Source organism: Salvelinus sp. IW2-2015, linkage group LG12 (assembly GCF_002910315.2).
Source record: "Salvelinus sp. IW2-2015 linkage group LG12, ASM291031v2, whole genome shotgun sequence".
Taxonomy (NCBI): domain Eukaryota; kingdom Metazoa; phylum Chordata; class Actinopteri; order Salmoniformes; family Salmonidae; genus Salvelinus; species Salvelinus sp. IW2-2015.
Genome location: NC_036852.1, coordinates 8,860,280 through 8,875,317, shown reverse-complemented (window position 1 = coordinate 8,875,317; position 15,038 = coordinate 8,860,280). Strand labels below are relative to the sequence as shown.

General features: G+C 40.4%; 1 protein-coding gene across 1 annotated transcript in view; it reads right to left on the bottom strand.

Annotated features, from left to right (window-relative positions):
* The window catches only part of LOC111970997 (activin receptor type-2A), a 38,219-nt gene extending 25,591 nt beyond the window's left edge, over window positions 1-12,628 (bottom strand). The window contains 1 exon segment of the mRNA XM_070445973.1: window positions 11,079-12,628. Within this exon segment, the coding sequence (XP_070302074.1) occupies window positions 11,079-11,133 (55 nt within the window). The 5' untranslated portion in view covers window positions 11,134-12,628.
* Window positions 12,629-15,038: the final 2,410 nt, after the last annotated feature.

Genomic DNA, 15,038 nt, shown 5'->3' with positions numbered 1-15,038 from the left:
CCATTTTAAACAGCTAATTATCCTCARCAGTGTTGGGTGTAGGGGCAGGGGGTTGGGGTAAGGGCACTAACCCCAGCTAGCTAAATTGTCTGGAATTATCTTGAGGAARATTGTGGTRAGAATWATTTATGACCAGAAGAGAATAGGGAAAGCAAAATTCCATGCTTATCTTCAGAGCAATTCAACCRYGTAAAAGAAAATGACTGCTCMCAACCACCTATAGCTAGGACTATTTAGCAGAGAGGGCCGTTTCAGGCCTACTTGGGACCTAGTTGATTAAAAAGGTCTTTGCCAGCATCTCTTACTACACTAGTGTACTCTGTTGCTTCTTTCATCCACAGGGCTCGAAAAGACCTACCTGCACAGTGTTCATGTTCTACAGGAAAAGCCTACATTTTCAAATAGGTATTTAAATAGGCCATGGTTATTAGTAATTGGTCCCCATCTAACCATTTAGTGTGCATTAGCCTACTGGAAGCAAATCAACCTGTCTGTTCAACAAGSAGCAGATACATATAACCCATCTCCCTACAACASACTTCCCTTTGTGCTTTGGGGGCTGAGTCAGTGGGAGGGAGAAGGAAAGAACCTGATAATGGCAAGGCATGAAAAATCTTATCGGGAGCAAAAAGAGCAAGGGGGAAAAAAAAATAGTCTTGAGAGACTTGAAATAAGAACATGATAAATGTAGAACCAGTTTTAATCAGCCTGGATCTAAGCGAAGCCAGTCTGTCTAGACTACTGCAGTCCTGCGAAGCATAAGGCAAAATCTGCAGGACACATTAATTACACTTAGGACTAAGCCCTTTTTACTTCAGGCCTCCCGAGTCCTGAGCGCTGAGAAAATTGCAGTGGGCTGAAAGTGAAACTCATGGYTTACTAACGGTAACCTTAGCCTAATTATGCACACGTCTTACCATAACTCTGTGTACAGTACATACAGTGGCAAGAAAAAGTATGTGAAACCTTTGGAAATATCTGGATTTCTGCATAAATTTGTCATAAAAATGTGATCTGATCTTCATCTAGGTCACAACAAACACAGTCTCCTTAAACTAATAACACACAAACAAGTATACGTTTTCATTTCTTTATTGAACACAGTGTAAACATTCACAGTGAAGGGTGGGAAAAGTATGTGAACCCTTGGATTTAATAACTGGTTGAACCTCCTTTGGCAGCAATAACCTCAAGCAAGGTTTTCTGTAGTTGAGGATCAGATCTGCATAATGGTCAGGAGGAATTTTGTACCATTCCTCTTTACAAAACTGTTTCAATTGAGCAATATTCTTGGGATGTCTGGTGTGAACTGCTCTCGAGGTCATGCCACAGCATCTCAATCCAGAAGGCGTATTTTCTTCTGTTGAAGCCCTTCTGTTGTTGATTTACTTCTGTGTTTTGGGTCGTTGTCCTGTTGCRTCACCCAACTTCTGTTGAGCTTCAATTAGCCGACAGATAGCCTTACATTCTCCTGCAAAACATCTTGATAAACTGCAAAATGACAACTCAACTGCAGTTTCATCTGTCCACAGAATATTTTTCCAGTAGCGCTGTGGAACATCCAGGTGCACTTTTGCGAACTTCCGACATGCAGCAATGTTTTTTTTGGACAGCAGTGGCTTCTTACCATGACCACCATTCTTGTGTGGTGTTCTACATATCATAGACTCATCAACAGAGATGTTAGCATGTTCCAGAGATTTMTTTAAGTCTTTAGCTGACACAAGGATTCTTCTTAACCTCATTGAGCATTCTGTGCTGTGCTCTTGCAGTCATCTTTGCAGGACGGCCACTCCTAGGGAGAGTAGCAACAGTGCTGAACTTTCTCCATTTATAGACTATTTGTCTTACCGTGGACTGATGAATATGAAGGCTTTTAGAGATACTTTTGTAMCCCTTTCCAGCTTTATGCAAGTCAACAGTTCTTAATCTTAGGTCTTCTGAGATCTCTTTTGTTCGAGGCATGGTTCACATCAGGCAATGCTTCTTGTGAACAGCAAACTCACATTTTGTGAGTGTTTTTTATTGGGCAAGGCAGCTCTAATCAACATCTCCAATCTTGTCTCATTGATTGGACTCCAGGTTTGCTGACTCCTGACTCCAATTAGCTTTGGAGAAGTCTTTTTACTTTTTCCAACCTACACTGTGAATGTTTAAATGATGTATTCAATATAGAGAAGGAAGAAAATGTGTGTGTTATTAGTTTAGGCACACTATGTTTGTCTATTGTTGTGACTTAGATGAAGATCAGATCAAATTTGATGACCAATTTATGCAGAAATCCAGGTAATTCCAAAGGGTTCACATATTTTTTCTTGCCACTGTAAGTGGGTGTAACTCCGCCAATTGACAGAATATAGGAAGTGCATCCTTCCCTTTCAAGACGGTTCTATACTGACCAAAAATATAAACGCAACAAAGTGGTGGTTCCATGTTTCATGAGCTGAAATAAAAGATCCCAGAAATGYTCCATACGTACACAAAAAGCTTATTTCTCTCAATATTTGTGCACACATTTGTTTACATCCCTGTTAGTGAGCATTTCTCCTTTGCCAAGATAATCCATCCACCTGACAGGTGTGGCATACCAAGAAGCTGATTAAACAGCATGATCATTACACAGGTCCACCTTGTGCTGGGGACAATAAAAGGCCACTCTAAAATGTGCAGTTTTGTTACACAACACAATGCCACAGATGTCAAGTTGAGGGAGCGTATAATTGGCATGCTGACTGCAGGAATGTCCACCAGAGCTGTTGATAGGGAATCGAATGTTAATTTCTCTACCATAAGCCGCCTCCAAAGTCGCTTTAGAGAATTTGGCAGTACGTCCAACCGACCTCACAACCGCAGACCAYGTGTAACCACGCCACCCCAGGACGTCCACGTCCGGCTTCTTCACCTGCAGGATCGTCTGAGACCAGCCACCCGGACAGCTGATGAAACTGAGGAGTATTTCTGTCTGTAATAAAGCTGTTTTGTGGGGGGRAAAATCATTCTGACTGGCTGGACTTGGCTCCCCAGAGGGTGGGCCTTGCTCCTAAGTGTGTGGGTCTATGCCCTCCCAGGCCCACCCCTGCCCAGTCGTGAAATCCATAGATTAGGGCCTAATGAAATTATTTAAATTGACTGATTTCCTTATATGAACTGTAACTCAGTAAAACCATTGAACTTGTTGCATGTTCTGTTTCTATTTTTGTTCAGTATAAATGTGATTTTTTTTAACTTGTATTTTATGCACTAAGATTATTCTTCTATAATGCTGTACAAATGTAAAAATTATAATTATTACTAATTAGTCATTTCTGCAGGTTCAAAGAGTTTGAGCTAGTAATGTATCAGTATTTATCTCCAAAAATGAGCTATGAAATAGCATAATGAATATATTCATATATTCTACCTTCCAACCTTCCAATCGGGTTAAGACCGATTGGAAGGTTTACTTTCCTCCTGCTTCAACCGTTCAGTGCAGGTAGAAAAAGTGATTGTTGTCCTTGTTATGAAATTATCAACTCTCCCCGTATACAGTGCATTCGGAAAGTATTCAGACCCCTTGACTTTTTCCACTTTGTTACAGCCTTAAACTAAAATGGATTACAAATATATATATATATATATATATCTTTCATCAATCTACACACAATATCCCCTAATGACAAAGCAAAAACAGGTTTTTAGAAATGTTTGCAAATTGATTTAAATCCTACTGAAATATAACATTTACATAAGTACTCAGACCCTTTACTCAGTACTTTGTTGAACCACCTTTGGGCAGCGATTACAGCCTCGAGTCTTCTTGGGTATAACGCTACAAGCCTGGCACACCTGTATTTGGGGAGTTTCTCCCATTCTTCTCTGCAGATCCTCTCAAGCTCTGTCAGGTTGGATGGGGAGCGTCGCTGCGCTGTCTTGGCTGTGTTCTTAGGGTCGTTGTCCTGTTGGAAGGTAAACCTTCGCCCCAGACTGAGGTCCTGATAGCTCTGGAGTAGGTTTTCATCAAGGATCTCTCTGTACTTTGATCTGTTCATCTTTCTCTCGATCCTGACTAGTCTCCCATTCCCTGCCGCTGAAAAACATCCCCACAGCATGATGCTGCCACCACCATKCTTCACCGTAGGGATGKTGCCAGGTTTCCTCCAAAAGTGACGCTTGRCATTCAGGCCAAAGAGTTCAATCTTGGTTTCATCAGACHAGAGAATCTTGTTTCTCATGGTCTGAGAGTCCTTCAGGTGCCTTTTGGCAAACTCCAAATACCCTTTACTGAGGAGTGGCTTCCATCTGGCCACAGATGGTTGTCCTTCTGGAAGGTTCTCCCATCCCCACAGAGGAACTCTGTTAGAGTGACCAGCGAGTTCCCTTCGGCTTGCGTTGTTGTTATTATTAGCGGCTTGGGTCTTTGTTAATATCAAGGAATATTTCACTTTCTCTGTTCATAGGCGTAGCAACATTAATTTGTGCATGAGGCAGAAATAATGCGGTGCGACTCGAGTTGCCATCAGCTGGAAGACGGTGTGCCTTTTTGGTCAGTGTCAGTGAAGGAAAGGGAGAGCGGAGGGATGTTGAGTGGCGGACACTCAGTCTGCGGCTCTCTACCTCTGCTGAGAATGAATGACCATCAGATGCAGGCACCATCAGCCCAGTAAAATAAAAAAGCTAATTATTTAAATGTATGCTCACTCAGCTGTGTTTCAAAAGTAATACAACAACCGATATATTACCAGTGTGATAATATAGGCTACCTCAAATATATATTTTTTTAAATGGCCCGAACAACAATGCATTGGCAGGGCAGTTCAAGCAAAGCCAATATGCGGTGATAATGTATAGTTTATAGTCTACAGTTTACTGCACAAACCTCATTGCTACATTACTGTTTTTAATTGGTTAATATTGCATAGGCTTACGTTTCTTAAGTCATGKTAAAAGAAAATCTAAGCGGTAGATCTCGGCTTGCATTTAGTGGTTTTCCTACTAAGTTCAACACATTTTTGAATATTGTTGAATTCAGTTTTAATGTCTGGATTCCGTGATTCTGTCCGCATCACAGATTTTTAAAGGKCCCTAATTATTCAGGAAGGACACAAGAAGGAAACTGGGACACAGTGCCAGTCAACTCCAGCAGCTCCTTAAACTGTGAGCGACCAAAATATTGCAGATGAGAGAAAGAGTTTAACCCAAATAACAAACTGTAAAAGTTTGGAACGAGTTCAACATTTTTGGACATGTGAAGACCTTTAGTGCAACTCCCCTTGCTTCTCAAAAACTGTGCTAGCCAAAACTAAGGAGATGTTCTCCAGCTGTGCCATCCATCCTGAAGCCTGKACCTAATGGAGCCTGTGAGGGGAAGGGGGAGACCTAGGCCTGCTACATCTGTCTGGCTTCATCATTTCTCTAGTCTGGTTTGGGTTGCTGGTGGTTGACAGTGTCAACATGAGCCCTGGTGGGGGTGGGAGCATGCTCTTTTTCACTAACTGACACGGTGAGGAATGCCTGGGCTCCGCTCTGGGGCCTCCAGGGTTCCCTGGAGACTCCGAGGGACGCTAGCAGACCTGGGTTCAAATAGTATTTGAGTGTTTACTTGAGCCTGCCTGGAGTATATGAAATGGAGTGGAGTTTGCACTTAGGGGACTATTCCATTGGCCCTGATGCACCAGGCAAGCTTAATCAAACACAGATTAGGCTTGCATGATTTCAAATACTATTTGAACCCAAGTCCAGACTCTAGAGAGCGAGGCAGCAGGTAACCTGAACCGGATCCAAAGCCTGGAAAGGAATGGGCCATGGGCAGGCGAGCGACAGCATTTGAGCGGTTTATTATCCCACACCGAGGACACCAAACCTCAACCACTTCAGTCAGTCAGAGCGGAGTTTGGTTTCAGTTTAAGTAACAAATCTACAGTCCAGCAGAGCATGTCTGTATTACTGTACATGACATGTCAAGATGAGTGAGATTCAATTATAGTGCTGTTGCTTGGCTTTGGTGAAGCCAACATAAGTCATTACACATTTTTGAGCTGAGGGTTTAAGCTACTTTACCCTCAGCATATGGCTGTGTAGCCTAACCTCTTTAGCCTTGTTTTAAAGAGGATCAAACTCTACATGGGCCTTTGTCCCAAATCAGAATCAAAAGGACTGTTTGAGGCAACACCATTTGAATTCTTTATTGAGCGTCACACTGCAGTACTTTCTTCAGGGTCTAGGGTATGCATATTTACTGTCCTCATAATTCCTACTCACTTCAGTATACAAACACCCACGTTTAGTGACAGATATTCATTCAGGTTTAACACAGAACGAAAGATGTAGACGAAACAATGTAAATGTGTAAGTTGGCCAGAATAGTTAATACTTTTACATGTCATCAAACCTTGAAAATATAACCTTGACAGTGTTTCCCCTAGGKTTTTTTTCAGCAGTGGCGGCAAAGGTAGCAGGGGTAGCTGTTCGCATAGACTTCCAGTCATTGAGCCAATGACTATCCCTTTAAAAGCGCGTCTCAGCTGCTAAATGAATATAGGGGAAACACTGCTTGACCGACAAATCTGTAAGGGCAGCAGCAGCTTTCAAAAGGATACARGATTATCTAGGCAGCTTGCTCCCCAGTGAGGATTCTGCATTTAATTCCATATAGTCTAAAGTCAGCAAGATGTTGTCTAAATTAAATGAGACAAAGATGCACGAGGCCCACCACCACCAGACAAAAACATATAGACCCCAATGGAATGAGGACCAACTTAAAATAACTTTACATTAAGTTCGGTATGGCACCTTTTCTCATTCATGGTTTTATTTTGCATGTCCAGTATAGGCCTAGAGGTTATGTGATGCCACAGTATGACAAAACAGTACAGGTCAGGATGGTATTTCCCATCTAAGATACTATATATTGACAGTGGGTACTCAGCTGGCAAAATGGAGGGTGTTTAGGTGACAGGACRAACAGCGGACGCTATGCGTAATCAAATGCACTTTCACTAAATGTGGTCGTTAAAATACATTAAATCATTTGAAAACATGAACGTGGAAGTTAACCATGTCTAAAAATCCCAATAATGTACGTTTTATTTACGTGATGAGCCCAAATGTAAAGTGCCTGCTGAAAACGGTCAAATCTGTGGGACMGCCTTCATGAAACCCCTGTGCTCATATTTGTTCTTTGCCATAGGTATTACTCACTCTTCCAGAGTAAGATTAATGTGACATTGTATTGCCAACAAGTATGGGAACGTTCTGAGGGTGTTTTACGGTCAACAGACGTCCTTGGACTGAAATATACGGTTAAATGTTTTTTCTTCGCTTCGGTCATTCAGCTGTTTTCAGAGACACTAAAAAACACAACAGGTTACAAAGTAGAGCTTTGTATCTACATTTTGGTGTATGGGGTGTCAGAGATATGTCAAAATTCACATGTTGCCACCTGTTCTCATGACAAGATGCTAGCTAGCTGTATGAGGGAGTGTTGGCTTGACGCCGTTCGCTGAGGTAACGCTCTGTGCAAGAGGCAGCGCTGCTCTGCAGTGGCTGTATCAGGGTTTCGGTTAGGAAAATGTGRCGCCGAACAACGTGACCCGGGGAGATTTAAATTAACCGGCCATTGGGTGCATAACCCATTTTTAAAGTATTTAACCTTTATTTAACTAGGCAAGACAGAAATCGCATTTAAATTCTGGTAACGCATCTTAACAGAACATGCAACTCATGTAATAAACAGCCAATAAAACATTATTTTGAAACATTTGCCAAAATGCAATTTGCGGGAAAACACCATTCTAAACAGCGCACCTGATGGCGCTTCCATATGTGACAGAGATTACAATATCTGTTAAAAACTTACAAAACAGTGAATCTAAAGATGCAATAACTAGGATGGGTTGCAAATATGACTAGGATTGTGCCTTTGGCTTCTGGACAACAAAATAAAGTTTAAAAGTTTATATGAAATAAATATGCTAAAATAAATCATATTATTCAAAATACTTCACCAGAAAGCATGACTTAGCCGCAGAGGAATCGAGAATCATTAGCTTCTTAAAAAAACAAACAGTGTATTGTCTCAAATCACAAGCTCGTAGGCCTATGCCTATTTGGGAAGTCCGCAATTAGGGCAGCGTGCGTGGCAATAGGCCTAGCTGATTATTGAGTTGCGGCTGTCAGTGACAAGCATCTAAAATGTGTGTGAAAATGTGACTTGAGTATAATTTTAAAAAGGTGCACTAAGCTGTGAAATGTCTTTTCAATAACCAAAAATATTGGTTATTTGCAGCTGGTGTACAAAAAGTAAAAAGACGCAACAAAAACAGGAAGCATAGAAATAGTGCACATAGAACAGATCTATCACTTCTTTGACTTGCTTTCAATGAGAATGACATATCTATATACTTACATTTCTATGTGAATTTGGTCAGGTAGCCCAAACAGTTACATATTGCAGCTTTGAAATGTTGCGACAAGAAGAGGGGTGTGTGGCGAAGATATAGGCAATGATTTGTTCCACAAAAATGCGCATATGAAAATCATTACTGGCACGCAGAACAGTGGAAATGGTTGGATAAATTGTAAGCTTCCTCAAACTTGAAACTCATGTGCCGCCTATGAAGTCTTTATAAAAKAATTGCCTCCCAGTTTCCATGGTCAGAGTTTGCCTATAGGCAGCTTTGAAGCAAAGCCTCATAAAATGAAATAAAACATTCAGGTTTTATAAATACATGCATAGAGTACCAGTCAAAAGATTGAACACACCTACTCATTCAAGGGCTTTTCTTTMTTTATTTTTTATTACTATTTTCTACATTGTAGAATAACAGTGAAGACATCACAACTATTAAATAACACATATGGAATCATGTAGTAACTAAAAAAAGTGTTAAACAAATTTAGTCCAAATCAAATGTTATTTGTCACATGCGCCGAATACAACAGGTGTAGACCTTNAAGAAAAATAAGTGTTAGGTAAAAAATAGATAAGAAATCAAATTAATAAACAATTAAAGAGCAGCAGTAAAATAACAGCAGCGAGGCTATATACAGGAGGTACCGGTTTCTTTGCAGCAATTCRACCACGAAGGCCTGATTCACGCAGTCTCCTCTGAACAGTTGATGTTGAGATGTGTCTGTTACTTGAACTCTGTGAAGCATTTATTTGGGCTGCAATTTCTGAGGCTGGTAAMTCTAATTAACTTATCCCTTGCAGCAGAGGTAACTCTGGGTCTTCCTTTCCTGTGGCGGTCCTCATGAGAGCCAGTTTCATCATAGCGCTTGATGGTTTTTCCGACTGCAATTGAAGAAACTCTAAACGTTTTGAAATTTTCCGGATTGACTGACCATGTTTTAAAGTAATGATGGACTGCCGTTTCTCTTTGCTTATTTGAGCTGTTCTTAACATAATATGGACTTGGTCTTCTACCAAAAATAGGGCTWTCTTCTCKAWACCAGCCCTACCTTGTCACAACAAAACTGATTGGCTCAAACACATTAAGAAGGAAAGAAATTCCACAATTTAACAAGGCACACCTGTTAATTGAAATGCATTCCAGGTGACTACCTCATGAAGCTGGTTGTGAGAATGCCAAGACATCAAGGCAAACGGTGGCTGCTTTGATGAATCACAAATATAAAATATATTTTGATTTGTTTAACACTTTTTTGGTTACTACATGATTCCATGTGTTATTTCATAGCTTGATTTCTTAGTAAATAGTAAAAATAAAGAAAACCCTTGAATGAGTAGGCGTGTCCAAACGTTTGACTGGTACCATAAATATGCACACACATGCACCCACGTACTCATTTTTAAAGTTAGTTTGATAGCTTAAAAAGGTGTAAGAGCAGAAGCGTAATTGTTTTTAAAACATTTAAGTGAATGGAACTTTACAATTCCCAATTTAAAAATATATATATTTGGTATTGCTTTATTAAAATGTTACAACCTCCCAGTTCTGCATAAAACATAACAATATGAACATTTTACTTAAAATGAATGAGCTTAACATGCTGTATCTCTCACATTATGTACATACTAATTAGCATATTACGTATATACCTTGCATAAAGTAGTATAAAAAGTTGCATTCTAATGTCATAAATTGGTTCATATTGTTACACAATCTCAGTTTTTCATAAAGCAGGATCATTTGTTAATATGACCAACCTACCTTAAAATATTGGTCTTATGTTACTCTATTATGTACGCCATACTTCWCCATTTGCATATTAAGTGCWACATTTGCATAATATTGCATTTTAATTTAATACAATTTGCTTGAATCATCTCTGTTCTACACCAGCCCTAAAAATGTCATAACAATATGACCACCCTATCTTATTGGGGAAAAAACAACATGTTGAATGTAAGGATACAGACAGGCGATTTAGTGCCATTATTGACTAGGGATTAACATTGACCAGTCCACAACCTTTCGACCTTTTCCAATCACTTGAAAATAAGATCCTAAAAATCCTAAAAGTCCTATCCTCATGAAATAAAGTGTTRCGTTTTCCTGAGAAGCTTCTATATGACATAGAATACAAAGTATAACACAATAACCACAGTTAACACTCCACAAATTGGTAGATTGCCTCGTATGTGATTTACGGCTAGTTCCCCTCAGATGACAGCACCATGGATGCTTCTTCATGTTTTGTTTTGTTTTGTTAGTGGTCTTGGTGCACTGGAAATGTAATGCTGCACACACTGAGGAAAAGGCATATTCCAGGTATATCCACACACAGTGATTCCTCTTACATTATGAATCAAGAGATACCTTCCCACTAATACAAGGCCCTGACTGAGAAGACACCCAAGTGCATTAAAGTATTCAATCACTACTACCGCTGTTGCACAGCCTGTTTGCCATGCAACAAATTGCCTTTTTACATTACAGGTGTCAGCATACKTGTTAGTGAGAAAGACAAACAAATCGGATCTCTGTTCAAGCAAAGTGTAATAAACTTTAAAACGAGGCAAGTGTCACTGTCAAAGGCCAAGGCGCATTTTATCATTGACTGTGTATAGTAGTACAGTATTTCTAACACAACCATACATACAAAGCCAGTTATTGTACCAACAGATATCCACCCACCTGAGGAAAACGAGATGAGAAAAACAGCAAACGCCAGCTCGCTAGCGGCTCCCATTTTCAATCCAATTGAAATCCTTTTATTTCCGTGAAATAAACACAACACACAGCTGCAAAGGTTTGCTCCTCCACTGTGTGTTATGAAGGTCTGTGCAACAAAAAAAAAGACTAACGTAACTAGCCAGCTAGTTTGCAAGCTAGTATTGTCAACAACATAGTGTGGTATTGACACTGACTTTCCAGCTGACAGGTGTTTGTTGAGTAGACCCACTCCAAAATATCCACTGGCCAGCCAAGAGGCTTGCTACTACGTTACACAGTTGAAGGTCCTGACGAATTATGTCCACAAATATGGAAGAGGTGATACTTGTGTAGCTAGCTAGAGACTACCAAATGGTTAAAACCATAGCTATTGACTGACTTGTTGCAGGTTGGTCTAACGATCCATCTAACGTTAGTTAGCATGTTACAGTACTACTAGTAGCTAGCAATATTACTAACGATTTCCAATTGTTTAACATTGTTATTTCACCTAATTAGACTAAACCAGGTAAATTTAGCAACAATGCCATGGAACATAGCTAATTAACCCTCAATCTTAAAATGTGTACGTTAGTTAGCATCAGGTAGTTTAAAGTACTTCGTTTGCGAGTTATCGTAAATTATCTAACGTTAGCTAGCTAAATAAGACGTTTAATACACCACATGTCGTGGACTAACGTTATATTTGATACATCTAATTTCTTGGTCCTCACAACGCTGTCTTCACCTTCCAAAATGTAACGTTAACGTTATGCTAGCGCATAATCCGATTCCAAACAGAAACATTGTATTTTCCCTTCCCAATGGATTGCAACGTGTTCTGTCCGTTGACTTTTGCGAGCTAGTTATGCATACGGTAAAAGCTGGCAACCAGTGTCTGTAAAAATCGTATCCAATTGCAGCTTTGGAGCAACCAAGATTTAATCAGAAACGTCGTTGGGAAACACACATGAGATCAACAGTTAATTCGTTTTGTCAACACGCTGCTGTCAAGTCATGAGCGTATCCAAGACAAGAACGGCAGTACAGCATTTTCCCAAGCGTGCAGTATCCTCAACGTTTTCCTCTTCTGTGACCAGTGCCACAGTTTCAAGATGGCGTTTGGTGAGGATTGTCTTTGTTTTTTTCTTTACTCCACCCTCAGACCCCTCCCCTCCGTTTACTTGAACCCCGTCTTGTCAAATCGAAAGCGAGCTCSGGCAGCCTAAAGATGACTGGAATCCAATCAGAGAGGAAGAGAACCGTTCATATTTGGGATACATCTCAATAGCCTCGTTGATTCCTCCTTTTATGTCCTCTCCTTCATCTGCTCTGATCGGAAAACATTTGATAAGTGAAATAAATATGATGTATTCTTAAAGGAAGTTGTTTTACCTGTCCTGTTCAGTTTCAGATCAACCCATGAAGGAAGAGAGTCAATGTCAAAAAGCAATATACCCCCTAGCTGACTAAACTAAACTCCATGAAGCAATTTTCCCAGTAAGCAAAATATGTCGAAAATATGTCTTAGATGTATTTTCCAGATGTCGACGTCAGGTGCGTTCTAGGTGCAGAATGAAAAGTGAAAGACGTATTTTCCGGATGTAACAAATACCTATTTCCGGATATCGAAAATACGCCTTTTCTAAACATCGCAAATACGTATTTTGTGGACGTTAAAAATACATATATTCTGGATGTGAAAATACATATTTTACGGACATAGAAAATACGTATTTTACAGATACATATTTTACGGATGTTGAAATCAGGTGCATTTTACGTGCTGAATGAAAGGTGAAAATAGATATTGATTCTATGGCCAAATTTCAACTGTACATACAGTACCAGTCAAAGTTTGGACACACCTACTCATTCWAGGGTTTTTCTTTATTTTTACTATTTTCTACATTGTAGAATAATAGTGAAGACATCAACACTATGAAATAACACATGGAATCATGTACTAACCATAAAACTGTTCAACAAATCAAAAATATATATATATTTGAGATTCTTCAAAGCAGCCACCCTTTGCCTTGATGACAGCTTTGCACACTCTTGGCATTCTCTCAACCAGCTTCATGAGATAGTCACCTGGAATGCATTTTAATTAACAGATGTGCCTTGTTAACAGTTMATTTGAGGAGTTTCTTTCCTTCTTAATGTGTTTGAGCCAATCGGTTGTGTTGTGACAAGGTAGGGGTGGTATACAGAAGATAGCCCTATTTGGTAAAAGACCAAGTCCATATTATGGCAAGAACAGCTCAAATGAGCAAAGAGAAACAACAGTCCATYGTTACTTTAAGACATGAAGATCAGTCAATCCAGAAGATTTCAAGAACTTTCTCCAAGTGCAGTTGCAAAAACCATCAAGCGCTATGATGAAACTGGCTCTCATGAGGACYGCCACAGGAAAGGAAGACCCAGAGTTACCTYTGCTGCAAAGGATAMATTYRTTAGAGTTACCAGCCTCAGACAAATAAATGCTTCACGTAGTTCAAGTAACAGACACATCTCAACATCAACTGTTCAGAGGAGGCTGCGTGAATCAGGCCTTCATGGTCGAATTGGTGCAAAGAAACCACTACTAAAGGACACCAACAAGAAGAAGAGGCTTGCTTTGGCCAAGAAACATCAGCAATGGACATTAGACCAGTGGCAATCTGTCCTTTGGTCTGATGAGTCCAAATCTGAGATTTTTGGTTCCAACCGCCATGTCTTTGTGAGATGCAGAGTGGGTGAATGGATGATCTCCACATGTGTGGTTCCCACCGACCACATCATTCTGCAGCGATACACAATCCCATCTGGTTTGCGCTTAGTGGGACTATCATTTGTTTTTCAACAGGACAATGACCCAACACACCTCCATGCTGTGTAAKGGCTATTTGACCAAGAAGGAGAGTGATGRAGTGCTGCATCAGATGACCTGGCCTCCACAATCACCCGACCTCAACCCAAWTGAGATGGTTTGGGATGAGTTGGACCGCGGAGTGAAGGAAAAGCAGCCACCAAGTGCTCAACATACACTACCGTTCAAAAGTTTGGGGTCACTTAGAAATGTCCTTGTTTTCCATGAATAGGAAATATAGTCAAGACATGGACAAGGTTATAAATAATGATTTTTAATTGAAATAATAATTGTGTCCTTCAAACTTTGCTTTCGTCAAATAATCCTCCATTTGCAGCAATTACAGCCTTGCAGACTTTTGGCATTCTGGTTGTCAATTTGTTGAGGTAATCTGAAGAGATTTCACCCCATGCTTCCTTGAAGCATCTCCCACAAGTTCGATTGGCTTGATGGGCACTTCTTACGCACCATACAGTCAAGCTGATCCCACAACAGTTCAATAGGGTTGAGATCCGGTGACTGTGCTGGCCACTCCATTATAGACAGGATACCAGCTGTCTGCTTCTTCCCTAAATAGTTCATGGTTTGGAGCTGTGATTTGGGTCATTGTCCTGTTGTAGGAGGAAATTGGCTCCAATTAAGCGCCGTCCACAGGGTACGGCATGGTGTTGCAAACTGAGTGATAGCCTTCCTTCTTCAAGATCCCTTTTCCCTGTACAAATCTCCCACTTTACCACCACCAAAGCACCCCCAAACCATCACATTGCCTCCACCATGCTTGACAGATGGCGTCAAGTACTCCYCCAGCATCTTTTCATTTTTTCTGTCTCACGAATGTTCTTGTTTGGGATCCGAACACTTGAAACTTAGATTCGTCTGTCCATAAAACTTTTTTTCCCAATCTTCCTCTGTCTAGTGTCTGTGTTCTTTTGCCCATCTTTTCTTTTTATTGGCCAGTCTGAGATATGGCTTTTTCTTTGCAACTCTGCCTAGAAGGCCAGCATCCTGGACTCGCCTCTTCACTGTTGACGTTGAGACTGGTGTTTTGYGGGTACTATTTAATGAAGCTGCCAGTTGAGGAMTTGTGA